This window comes from Micromys minutus, assembly GCF_963924665.1.
Source record: "Micromys minutus genome assembly, chromosome: 4".
NCBI lineage: Eukaryota > Metazoa > Chordata > Mammalia > Rodentia > Muridae > Micromys > Micromys minutus.
In genome coordinates, this window is record NC_137973.1 from 30,389,504 (window position 1) to 30,402,168 (window position 12,665).

At 48.6% G+C, this 12,665-nt stretch overlaps 2 protein-coding genes across 2 annotated transcripts in view; one reads left to right on the forward strand and one right to left on the reverse strand.

The window, feature by feature from the left end:
• On the forward strand, positions 1-8,125 carry CERS2 (ceramide synthase 2). The gene is made up of 11 exons (XM_080916131.1): positions 1-101; positions 4,639-4,812; positions 5,217-5,334; positions 5,513-5,631; positions 5,786-5,843; positions 5,931-5,981; positions 6,171-6,263; positions 6,421-6,549; positions 6,687-6,793; positions 6,883-7,036; positions 7,204-8,125. The coding sequence occupies exons 2-11, from the start codon at positions 4,640-4,642 to the stop codon at positions 7,342-7,344; spliced, it is 1,143 nt and encodes a 380-aa protein (XP_080772257.1). The 5' UTR covers positions 1-101; position 4,639; the 3' UTR covers positions 7,345-8,125.
• Positions 8,122-12,665, reverse strand: part of SETDB1 (SET domain bifurcated histone lysine methyltransferase 1) — a 27,244-nt gene continuing 22,700 nt past the window's right edge. The window contains exons 16-22 of the mRNA XM_080916130.1: positions 11,517-12,145; positions 10,851-10,879; positions 10,606-10,735; positions 10,189-10,354; positions 9,338-9,549; positions 8,817-8,905; positions 8,122-8,699 (exon numbers count right to left, since the gene is read on the reverse strand). Coding sequence (XP_080772256.1) covers positions 8,582-8,699; positions 8,817-8,905; positions 9,338-9,549; positions 10,189-10,354; positions 10,606-10,735; positions 10,851-10,879; positions 11,517-12,145 — 1,373 coding nt within the window. The 3' untranslated portion in view covers positions 8,122-8,581. The remainder of the gene's footprint in view (positions 8,700-8,816; positions 8,906-9,337; positions 9,550-10,188; positions 10,355-10,605; positions 10,736-10,850; positions 10,880-11,516; positions 12,146-12,665) is intronic.

The window sequence follows — 12,665 nt, forward strand, 5'->3', positions numbered from 1 at the left end:
GGAGGAGAGGACCCGGCCCAGTCAGTGCGCACTGGCCGGGCGCTAGAAGTGGGACACGGAGCAGCGGCGCCCGGGCCGGTCAGCTCTGCACCGGCCGCCGAGTGAGTCTGTGCGCAGGGGCCGCGGGGGTGGCGGGGCGGTGGCGGGCGCAGGGGCTCAGGGCGCAGCTCAGAGGGAGCCCGGCCTCCACCGGCTCATGGCGGCCGGCCTGCCGGAGGGCGGGCCGAGCGCTGCGGGAGCGGGCGCTCCGGGTCGGGCTGGGGCCTCGGCCCGGAGAAGGCCTGTGGGGCAACAGGTAGGGGCTGGAGCCGGGCACTCGCTCAGGATCAATGGCACAGACGCCCCTTTGTTGGGAGGGGAGCAGTAGCGGACCTTAGATGCTAGAAGCCCTGAGGGCCCGCGTGCGCCCTGGGGCCCGAGTGTGGAGGCCGAGGACGAGCGGTGGCGCCCCTGCTGCTGCTGCGACCGCCGCCGCGCTTCTGCCGCTGCTTCTGAGCCCGTTGTGCCCACCCCAGGAGGGAGGTGAGAGCGTCCATGTGCCTAATGGGAAACAGGAAGGAGTACATTCTTGAGTATCTGTCCCGTCCTCAAAGGGCTAACATTCCTATACCGTTATGGGGCGTGTGTGGCCAGCTCTGTGTGGTAACTTGCTAATTACAGGCCCAGAGGCCCTCAAGCTACTTGGCTATCTGCAGGTGGGTGACATTTTTTAGCCTGAGCTTGGGAGTTCCTGTGCCTAAGACGCACTCCTGGTTTCCAAACCAGATCTCACTTCTGCGAGTTGCCAGCCTCAGCTGTCAGGGTGTTCTAAGCACTGTGAGGTCTGGAGTGGGCCGGTCTTTCCAGAGAACTGAATTAGGGAAGGCCTCCAGCAATTGCTTCTGTTTGTGTTAGAGCTGGGGTAGGAAGTCACTTGCCATCCCAGAGCCGAGGTGACTGGCTCGAATAAGTTTGTTGACTACACTTGTGATGGGGCCCTTAAGGAAGTATTCTTGTTTCTGGCCACATAGTGCCTAATTTCTAAGGTGTGCGTGCTTGTGTGTGTGTGTGGGGGGGGTGGTGCGCGCGCGTGAGTGTGTGTGGGGTGTGTGGGGGTGAATTGGTCCTTGTGTCCATTGCTGCTTCATACCCTTCTATTGTCACTAGGGTCTCTAGCTAGGCTTCTCTCTGGGAAGAGGTGTCTTTCCCCCTCTGTCGCTACCATAGGCAGACTGACACTATACAGTTCCTTGCAGCTGCTACATCAACCTACTGGCCTCTCCCTGTCTCTTGGGGGCATATTCTTAAACAGTGTTTGAGGTTGGGGCAGGGAAGTTTGTGAAATAATCCAGAGAAGATACCGGCCACATGAAGCCTGAGGCCACCATTATCACGGCCTCACCTCCTAGCCTCTCCCGGAATCTGACCCATTTTTTTGGGCTTGTACTGTATGTAGCCTGAAGCTGTTACCACACCTTTTGACTTCTATTGCTTCTAGAAAGAAGGTCATGACCAGCTACTGTTATCCGAAAAGTTTTCAAAAGTCTATTTAGGGCTGTGTGGCCTTTTTCATGTTTTCGCAGAGTTGGTGGCTGTGAAACTGTCTCTCTCACTCTCTCTGCTGTCCTACTGGGTCTGAGATTTTCTTACAGGTTAAACTTCTACCCTCCCAGCCTTCTGGGTCTACAAGTGCTCACCTGTCACTCTTTTTCACTTTTGTTGGAGGGTCTTTGTTGGAGGATCAGAGTTGGAGCAAAGGTTGGAGCCAGGCTAGCACCCTGCTTAAGTTTCAAGTAATATAATGCTTGTGAAATCCATGCTGTACTGGCTCCTCTTGTGGTGCCTGTCTCTGAGGCAGGCGTGTGTGAGGAAGACAGATAGATGGACACTACACCATATCTCTTCATGTGTGCAGGCAGTATAATTTCTGTGAGTGGACAAGTTGCAGGTGTAATCGAGGTGTAATCAGCCCTTAGGGGCTGGATGCCGACTTCTCGTCCTGATTTCTTGTCCATGGATTGCTTTGTCTGGTGTGCTGGTGCCAAGTAGCCACCAGGGGTGCGGCAGGGAGCAGGCTGGATTTGTGGAGGTGTGTAAGGCTGACTGGAAACCCTAGCCCCTTCTCCTCCTGTTGAGTTAAAAGCCCTGACTCTGAACAGCAAAGGTCCAGTACAGCAAAGAGTAACACAGCAAGCCTGAAGCCCAGTGTGCAGCCCCGCCCCCTGCCCCTCAGTCCTGGGGTGAAATAGGTGTGCTGTTCTGTGATACACAGTTGGGCTACTCAATCCTCACCCTCTAGCTCCTTACCTTCTTAGTAGGGATAAGGAAGGCACTAGACATTCCTACTCTGGAGCCCTGGAGAGATGCTCCACCCACTCCCTGGGGCCTTAGCTAGCTCTCTTGATTCTTTAACCCTCAAAAGGCTCTTATCAAAAAAAAAAAAAATCCTACTAATGGGGTGGCAGGAAGATGGCCCAGGGCTAGGATTGCCTGCATGCTTGGTTTTAGGTCTCCTTGGAGGAAGAGTTAGGCACTAAGGAATACAGTAGCCAAGTGACAACATCAGGTATCCAAAAGGTAGGAAGAGATGGGGTGTCCAAATTGCTCCTTCAGTTGGGTTTCTGCCTTCTTCCCTTCCCTATTCTGTTTCCTCCTTTCTCTAGGAAGAAAGTGTGTGTGTGGGGTGTGTGTGTGTGGGGGGGGGTTACATTTAACTCTGTCCTATGGAGAGGCTTCCACTCTTTTTAACAAACTAAATATTTATTCAGGTTGAGGTGGAGGGGAAGGGACAGTGCTCTCCATGTTGGGGCCTGGAATATATAATTGGGATGTGTGCTATGTATGCAGCTGAAAATCCTTTATCTATGCTGACCTCTGAGTTCATCCAAAAGAGCAGTGACCAAGAGTGGGGACAAGAGGGTAAAGTCCTTGAGCTGGAATACTGACTGACCTGTGACATGCTGAGAGGGATTTCGCAAGTGCTTCTGTGGAGAGTGGAGGCGGAGCTGTTGAAAGAGCCAACCAAACCTAGGACCAGCCTAGCTCAGCTGTGAGCTGAGGGTTTCACCTCCTTCAGCAATTCCACAGTCAGTGCCTGGTGCTTCTGCTCACACTGGTCCACAGGCTGCTGCTCATTCCTCTCCACCTGGGAGACCACCTTCTCCTGTCACAGCTCTTAGTCTCTAGGTCAGTCTGCAAGCGGCCACCTCTCCCATTTCATAGAGCTGGGGAACCTGGAGCACACCCCTGACTCTTCTACTTAGCCGGTCTTAGACTTTCCAGGCGTTATACTAACGATTGACCTTCGTGGGACACCTAAAGGCTGCTTCTTAACCCCGGGCAGCTGCCAAAGACCATGTCTCTGCCTTGTCTAGGTTCCGGTGGTCAGTGCCACATTGTTCTTTCTGTGGAGGGAAGAAGGGAGGTTGAAGACAGCAGCTCTTCTCTGGCTTGAGGATGTTGGCTAGTTCCCTTGAAGGCAGGTTTTTATGTTCTGGACAAGCCTTTGTTAAGAGATAGGTTGTGTCAGGTGTGGTGATGAGTCTGTAATTTCAGCACTTGAGCTGCTGAGGCAGTAGGATCATGAGTTTGAGACCAAGCTGGGGTGCATAAGTGCCATCTTAAAGAAGAAAGAGGGTAAGGGAGTAGTTCAGTTTTGCTTAAATGTCTTACTTAAAAGTTTTACTTAAATGTCAGCTTCATTTAAATGTCTTGCTTTGCTGCTCGAATTCCCTGTCCCCAGTCCTGACTCTATCTTCACCTGTACCGCGACTTCCTTTCTTTTTCTCTATCTCCTTTCTTCCTTTCTTTTCTTGGTTTTTCAAGACAGGGTTCCTCTATAGGGCTGGCTGTGCTGGCACTTGTTTTTCCTTTGTAGACCTTGCTGGCTCAAATTCTTCACTTCGTTTCTGAACAGAGGTTTTCGGGTCCTTTCCTGCCTCCCGTGTAGACACTAAATGACTTGGCATGGAGTGCAGTCTGTGTGCAGGCGTTATATGATCATTGTGCTTTGTCTCATTCAGAACTGAGCTGTCTCCTCCTCCTCCTCTTTGGCACAGCTTACGCACTTCAGGTTGGTCTCAAACTTATGATCCTCAGCAGCTCAAGTGCCAAAATTACAGACTCTTCACCACACCTGACACAGCCTATTTTACAAACTAAGGGTCTTACTCTGTAGTCCTGGCTGTCCTGGAACTTGATGTATGGATCTTTCCACCTCCTGAGTGCTGGGCTTAAAGGCACACACCCTTCCACTTGCTCACCCCGATTAACTTTCCTGATTGTTGACTACAGCTTCTCAGACTGGGTTTTGCTTGTCCTCCAGGTTGAGATCCAAAAGATAAGACTGATAAGAAAGGAGTGCTTTTTTTTTTTTTTTTTTTTTTTTGGGTCAGGGTATCAGGCCTGAGTGGTTGGCATCACCCAAGATTGCAACAAACTGTAAATAAACGCTGAACTTGAAAGCCACTGATTTCCTATTACAGATGAGGAAACCAGCGCACTTAAGCCAACCAATTCATTCCAAGGCCATGTAGCCAGAGCCAGAGTCTAAGACTTGAGTGACTGTCCCATTCCTTTTGACAGCCAGGAGTGTTCATTCCTTCTCTTGCCTGCAGTGTGTTCTCACTTGGCCTTCTAACTTTTCCCTTCCACCTTTAGGATGCTCCAGACCTTGTATGACTACTTCTGGTGGGAACGGCTATGGCTGCCTGTCAACTTAACCTGGGCTGATCTAGAAGACAAAGATGGTCGTGTCTATGCCAAAGCCTCAGACCTCTACATCACACTACCCCTGGGCCTGCTCTTTCTCATCATTCGATACTTCTTTGAGCTGTGAGCATGCCCTCAAACCTTCTCTGATTGCCAGTCAACCTATCAGGCTTCATGTTGGTCTCTTGATTCTTAGTTCTGGGCATTGGTGTTCTGGCCACCCAGGTCCCTACCCATGCTACCCCTCCCCCAGGGCACCATTGTCTTCCTGAGAGCTTAGCACCCCCAGCCTTTTCCTTCAATGGTTATTTGTTCTCATCCAGTACCCGCCTCCTCTGCTGGTCAATAGCGAAGATAGGCAGCTTTGTCAGCTGTGGGCAGCCCAGGAGGCTAGAGGAAAGGTGGTTACCAGGGAACTTGGGAAACTGAGGCCCAGAATTAAATCTTGCAGTACTTTCTACATCCCATTTAGGGGTTAGGAGGGCTCCAAGGGAGCTAGACACCTCTCTTTCATGTCCCTTTCCCAGTTATGTGGCTACACCCCTGGCTGCCCTCCTGAATGTTAAGGAGAAAACCCGACTGCGGGCACCTCCTAATGCCACCTTAGAGCATTTCTACCTGACCAGCGGCAAGCAGCCCAAGCAGGTATGGGCTGTAGATGACTCTGGGAGTTGCTGAATTTGGGTGGGTCAGTTTGAATGCTTGCTTTGGAAGGCAGGGACTTGGCAGGGGGTGGGCCTGACAGGTTATTTTGGGGAGAGGTTAAGTAGAATGGGGGCACTGCTGATTTGAGGGCTGAATATAATGGTCTCTCCATGCCTAGGTGGAGGTAGACCTTTTGTCTCGGCAGAGTGGGCTCTCTGGACGCCAGGTAGAACGTTGGTTCCGCCGCCGCCGCAACCAGGACAGGCCCAGTCTTCTCAAGAAGTTCCGAGAAGCCAGGTGGGGGAAGTTGGGGCAAGTAAAGCTAGATGGCACAGTTGTGTTTTTTTCTTGCTGGGAGGAGAGCTGTGGTGTGCAGAAGAGGTGAGGGTACCTTGAGAGGGAGTCTGGAGGCAGTGGGAAACTGATCCTCTCACCTTGCTTCCTCTTGCAGCTGGAGATTCACATATTACCTAATTGCCTTTGTTGCTGGCATGGCTGTCACTGTGGATGTGAGTACTGGGAAGTGGGAACACATCCTTGAAGATGGGGTAAAACCATAGGATTTGAATCCTTCTTTCTTTAATCTCTTTTTGCAGAAACCCTGGTTCTATGACCTGAGGAAAGTTTGGGAGGGATATCCCATACAGGTATGAGAAAATCCTTTATGCAGGAGTGTTCTATGACACGCAATACCCCCTTATTAAGGGTTTCATGAATATATGGCAGAGGACAATCATGAATGAAGACTATCTTGAGGGCCTAGAAGTGACAAGTTTGAAGTTGTGCCCCTTACGTCTAATTGTTCTGGGATTCCTTACCTCTCTTTCCTCTCCCAGAGCATCCTCCCTTCTCAGTATTGGTACTACATGATTGAACTTTCTTTCTACTGGTCCCTGCTCTTCAGCATTGCCTCTGATGTCAAGCGAAAGGTGGGTAAAGAGGCTGTGAGATTAAGTCCAGGACAGATGAGGTCCTGGGGTGAAGAGCCTCTCCTTTGACTTCTTGGGGAGCTGGGCAGAGCTGCTGGGATGTGGGGAACAAAAGTTGAGGGGAAAGGAGGAGCAATGGAGCCTCTTTTTCCTGCAGGATTTTAAGGAACAGATCATTCATCATGTGGCCACCATCGTTCTCCTCTGCTTCTCCTGGTTTGCCAATTACGTCCGAGCAGGCACCCTCATCATGGCTCTGCACGACTCTTCTGACTACCTGCTGGAGGTTAGGCTTCTTCACAGTAGAGGCCCCAGCGTAGCTCTCCTTGCCCCTCGTCTTCTAGGGGATTGAGGGGGTGTTGTCAGTGCTGCTAGCCACATGGGAGTGAGAGCCCATGATAACAGACAGGACTATTTCTACAGTCTGCCAAGATGTTTAACTACGCGGGATGGAAAAACACCTGCAATAACCTCTTCATTGTCTTTGCCATCGTTTTCATCATCACTCGACTGGTTATCATGCCTTTCTGGTGAGTAGAGATGCTCAGGTTCCTGCCTTTTTCGTTTACCTCAAGCTTTCACTCATGGCCATGTTTACAATTTGCCCTTAAATCCTCAGGATCCTACACTGCACGACGGTATATCCCCTGGAGCTCTACCCTGCCTTCTTTGGCTATTACTTCTTCAACTGCATGATGGCAGTGCTACAGATGCTCCACATCTTCTGGGCCTACTTCATTCTGCGCATGGCCCACAAGTTTATAACTGGAAAGGTGAGGAAAGCCCATTCCCCTCTTGCAAGGCTCTCACCCTGTTAACACTCCAATTCCTTGTCATGCCAGCAACTCTCTAAGCACGAGGCTTTGGGGTTTAACAGGAAACTTAGAGGCAGACAGCCCTTGGATACTGAAGGACATAACCCTTTTTGTCCTTTTCACAGCTGGTAGAAGATGAACGCAGTGACAGAGAAGAAACAGAGAGTTCAGAGGGGGAGGAGGCTGCAGCTGGGGCAGGAGCAAAGAGCCGGCTCCTAGCTAATGGCCACCCCATCCTCAATAACAATCATCCTAAGAATGACTGAACCATTGTCTTAGCTGCCTCCCACATCAATACATGAGGCCAAGAAACTAGCCAAGCTTCCCTTTAGGGGAAGTGCTCTGGGGAGAAAGGATATGAGGAGGAGTCTGCACTGACCTTCCTTGCTTCTTTTTTCACCCAGCTGCCTTTAAACCAGACTCTAAACAGCTATCTCCAGGTAGAAAGGAGGCTTAGCTACATCCTGTTGAGACAGGATGGCCTCATTCCCCTCTACCTTCCAAGCTACCCCTTTTCTTGCTAACCCTTCTTCAGCTCTGAGGGTTGGAGTCATAACTCACATTCCTCATTCCTAAGAATTTGGAGCTAGCTGTTTGCCTCTGACTCCCTGACTTCAAGACAGGGTTGTGCCTTACAGTCCCTTTTCTGGGCATCATTCTGCCAAAGCTGGACCAAGGTTCCACCTTTCTAAGCTCCCTAGCTCAGGCCAAAAATGAAAGCTGAGCTACTTTTAACTTTTCCTCTTCCTTAAATACAAGTCAATTAAGTGAAGGAGGGTATGCGTGCCCCTTACCCTACCCCAGGGACCATGGTTCCTAGGATCTCACTGCCTCCTGTCTCTGGTGTCCCTTTCCCCTCCCTTCAGCTACGACAAGCTGGTGTGGAGTAGAAGGGTAACTAGTTCTGTTATTTATTGAACATTTGGGGTTTCAGTTGTAAGGCCAGAACTACAGCTAGGACCTGGCATTTCGGCGTGGGACCATTTCAGACCAAAACGTACTGTTAATTTTTTTTTAATTAAAGTATATTAAAGGTTAAATAAAACATGACTGTGTCAGACTACTAAGTTTTCTTAGGTTTCCCTTGTGGTTACGGTTTGTTAAAAATTACACAAGGCAAATAAAATCAAGGCGTGAACTACTTGATCGTTGTCCACTGGGAAACGACCTCTCCCTGGAAGATCAAGACTGGGGAGAGAAGACAACCACAATCTCCATTTTATCATCGTGTTAGAAGACTTTCAAGAAACCATACAAACCAGGGATGGCAGATACAGAGCCCATGTGAATCATGAACACATAGAGAATGAGAAGGACCTCAGGCTAGGGTGGTGACCCACCCTAGTGCCTGCTAGCACCACGCTTGTAAAGTCCTGATCTAGAATCCCCATTTCTATCTGCTAGGAGCTGGGGAGAAGCTAGATCAGAGACTTGGAGTCAGAAAGACCCAATTCCTGGGGAAAAGGATGGTTTAAGGGTTCTCAAAGTGAGGAAGAGTTTCCTCTAAAGAAGTCGCCCTCTGCATTCAATGGCCCCACAGCAGCACAGCAACTCCTTGCCTTCCACACTGCCCACTTCGTAGTTGTAGTCCCAAGTGAGTTCTGTTCCAGCCCGGATTCTCCTGAAGAGGGAAAAGGATGTGTTTAGAGCATAAAAGATGAAACCTGACCACAAAGGAAGGTACTCCCCTCACCCCAATTTCCATAGAACTTGCCCCTTCCTCATTATTCCCCCTTACTTGCTGGCAAAGAAGGCCACCCAAGGGAAGCGAAGATCATGGGTATCCACAAAAACATTCTGGACAAACAGGTTAGGGCTGCAACTGTGCTGTAAGTTTAAAGATGACAGTCATTCAACCAGGGAAGATCTGGCTTTGTGAGAATTACAAATATACACACCGCATTATATACTATAGCAGTGATGTTTTAAAAGAAAGCTACTTTACTCTTTTCACTCTTTAAGATCAACTTATAAGCAAAGATAGGTTTATACAGTATCTTTGAAAAGTTAGGAATTAAAAAAAAAAAGGGGGCTGGAGAGATGGCTCAGCGGTTAAGAGCACTCACTGCTTTTCCAGAGGTTCTGAGTTCGATTCCCAGCAACCACATGGTGGCTCACAACCATCTGTAATGGGATCTGATGCCCTCTTCTGGTGTGTCTGAAGACAGCTACAGTGTAGTTATGTACATAAATAAAATCTTAAAAGGAATTTGAGGGCAGTGGCATAACCCTATACCTAGAGGTGGTTCAGAGTCTTACATTGAGGTAGCGGCCTAGGTTGCCCTCAAGTTTGGCATCAATGATGTAGCAAGACTCTTCACCATCATAGAACTGGCGTGTGTTCTTACGAACTGGTACACTCTCCCCCTTGTCCACAGAAGCCATATTGGTTGATTTAATGGCAATACCATGGGTTGATTTAAGAGCAAAACCTCGGGTTGATTTTACTGCCACCTGGCGCTTTGTTGGTCCTGGAAAGGAAAAAAAAGTGAGTTGGTGGTGGTCAGGGATCACCCGAACTCCTAAGCAGACATTCTACCACCTTCACTTTAAGCCAGGCTTGGTCTCAAACTTGTGGTCCTCCTGTGCCTGTTTTCGCCCAAGTGCTGGAATCATAGTTCTCATTTTTATTCCAATCATTGCAGTTCAGGGACAACAATAGGCTAGCTAAATTCAGTCTAGGACGCTAAATCACTAGCCAGGTGTGGCTGGTTGTAGCCTTTAAACCCAGCATTTGATAGGTAGATCTTGAGTTCAAGGCCAACCTGGTCCTGGGGGTGGGGAAGATCATAAGTCACATTGTTTCAGGTGAGGTTTCATGTGCAGCAGGTGGTCTCAAACCCACAAGCCTGTCTCAGCTTCCCAGATGCTGGAATACCACCAGGCTGAGCTTTTTTGTCACACTTTATTAAAAGCATGAATAGTTATGTTGAACTAAGGAGCTGAAGAAAAGGAGGGGTACTGGGAAGAAAGGAAGGGCACGTGGTAATTTAACAGTGTAGCTGAGCTGGCAAGTCGGCATAATTCTTAGGATCTGGATTATTTTCTCCCTTTAAAAGTGTTTCTCCTACATTTCCTGTTCCCACTACATCCAAACATTTTCAGACTACCTGACAAGTTCTTCTTGTCCTCAAAGTCATCGCCATCAGAGCCAGAAGAGATGGTCTGAATGTCATCACTATCAACGGCTGTGGCTGAAGTCTGACCAGCAGTGGGCTTTCGGCTGGTTCCACTTTCCCCCTCACTTTCTGTGCTGCTGGACAGTGTCAGGATATCCTGGGGAGACAGAGGAGGAAAAGAAGCTAATGGAAAGGCTGTTTCCAGTTCACGCTTTCACCCATGATCAGGCAAAAGGGCTATGGTGATAGTAAGATGATGATTAGACACTGGAGAACAAAGCACAAAGCCAAAGCCAAAGCAGAGACTTAACAGTCACTCAGCCAAGGACTTGAGGTGGGACTGCTGTGTGTTCCTTCGCTTGGCCTGAATAAAACAGAAGGCAAGACAACCATAAGAAGGTCACTCACATCAGGGTTTGACTGAGTACAAGTCACAGCTCGCTGGCTCTGGAGCATAGAAATTTTACTAGCTGGTCGGCGAAGCCCTTCAGACTTCATGGGAAGGTTGTGTCCGTGATTCTGAGCGCCTTCAGTAACTCTATGGGAAGGTCAAAGATTGAGAGGGTCAGGTTGCTACTGGCTGTTTCTTAGCCTTCTTTTGTGTGCTTGAGAGGAGGAGGCAGACTTAAAAGGATGAAAAAGCAAGCACTTACACTGATGTCTTGTTTCGGTCCTCAGGGTCCTGGAAGGGAACAAGGGAAAGGTTAAATGCTTTCATGGTCCAAGGTAACAGGAGATCTCAAAGACAACATTATCATAAGTCAGCAAGAGACACATTAAAGGGGGTGATGTGGGTAAATCATGTTGTAACTTGTTAAGAGTAACAGTCAACAGTATATTCCCCTGGCAAGGGGCTTTAACCTTTTCCAGGCCTAGGAGAGCAGCACTGGGACCAGTGCTTCACAGACCCAACAGCTTTACTACCTGTAATGGGGAGTATTTCACCACCAAAGATACAGTTTCTAATAGCAAATTTCAGGCCAACCTGGAGTGTACTGTCACCTGTCTAAATAAAAACAGAAATAAAAACCAAAAGCAGTAAACCCTATATACTTAGAATCAATTCTTTATTTGTCTGCATTTGAGATGGAGTCTTCAAAGGGGTGATCCCCGTCTCAATCTTCATTTGTACCAATGCTAAAAGGCATTGCTTTTTAACATGGATACACATTCCCTGAATCTTACCATGCAACACCTTACACTGCCTTGGGAATCCACAGCTAGGATGGACATCACCAGATTCAGCTTTATACCTCCAGATCTGGGAATTAAAGGTAATCATTTCTGGAGGGCAGGAGGGCTGCTCTCACATTTCTTACCTCTTTTTTGGGTGGCTTATTGTCTCCTTCATCCTTGAAGCTCAATCCTGAGGTAGAGGCTCTTTCAGTCTCTCCCCGGCCTCCACCAGCACGGCCATCTCCACCTTCACTAGTCTTGAAGGAGGAACGGCTGTCAGAGTCAGCAAATCCTCCTTCACTGACACTATTGCAGCTCAACCATGAGGCCACCTTGTTCTTGGATGTCTCTTCAGAGGAAGGTGGATTGCAGCCCCCAACAGATACTGAGGGAGGGATAGGAACATGTGGAGGCCCAAGGTCTGGGGGACGGGAGTCCTTGGAAGTCATTTCAGACAATTCATTCTCCTTCTGACCCCGAGTCTGCCTCCGGGTAGCATAGCTACGCCACACTGAACTGGTGCTGAAGTCCTCATCCTTACAGAAGTTATCATCAGAACTGTCATCATTGGATTCTTCAGGGTCCTCTGAACCACTGTTGCCGTCTTCCTGGTCCTTCATATCTACTCCACTGCTGTCAGAGGAAGTGGGGATATCACTCTCATATCCTTCCTTGAAGTTCTCCACACTTTCAATGTGGTCCAGATTTGCAAAGTACTCATCACCCATCTCCAGGCCTTCTTTGTCTGCAAAGTCATCTGTCAGGATTTTGCCTGAGAAAAAGGAGAATTGAAGGTCTTAGTTACTACTACACCCACTAGCAGGGTAAAGTTTTATACTATGCACTTATATGGCACTGTCACTGCAGCCTGTGACCTTGCCTTTCCCATTTTCTTTCTTCTTCTTTGTTTTGTTCTGTTTATCTCCCTGACACTTCCTAGCTGTGCTAAAATATCTCTGGGAGAAAATGATACAATCAAATCCAAATGAGGTCTCTCACTGAAGGAATCCTCTTGTAGTCAAAATCTGATCCCGTTCCACTATTTATGAAGCACCTTTGCCTCTCTCTGGTTTCCCTGTACAGGGATATCACTTATGTCCTTCATAGAAGAGATTCCATCTCCTCTTGTTCCCAGTTCAACTGTCAAACATGTCACTAATCCATCCATCCTTTAAGTTTTGTAATGCTAGGGATGGAATCCAGTGCTTTCTGAAAACTAAGCACACACTGTTTTCCTAATCTACATCTCCACTCCTCAAATGCTGGGTTCTTTCTTGTTTGTTTGTTTTGAG

What these genes read in the sequence shown, in the direction of transcription:
- CERS2 (XM_080916131.1), top strand. Translation starts at nt 4,640, where the DNA reads ATGCTCCAGACCTTGTATGACTACTTCTGGTGGGAACGGCTATGGCTG. An exon ending in AAGAAGTTCCGAGAAGCCAG is followed by an intron (nt 5,632 to 5,785) that starts GTGGGGGAAGTT and finishes TTCCTCTTGCAG; the next exon opens with CTGGAGATTCACATATTACC. An exon ending in ACAAGTTTATAACTGGAAAG is followed by an intron (nt 7,037 to 7,203) that starts GTGAGGAAAGCC and finishes TCCTTTTCACAG; the next exon opens with CTGGTAGAAGATGAACGCAG.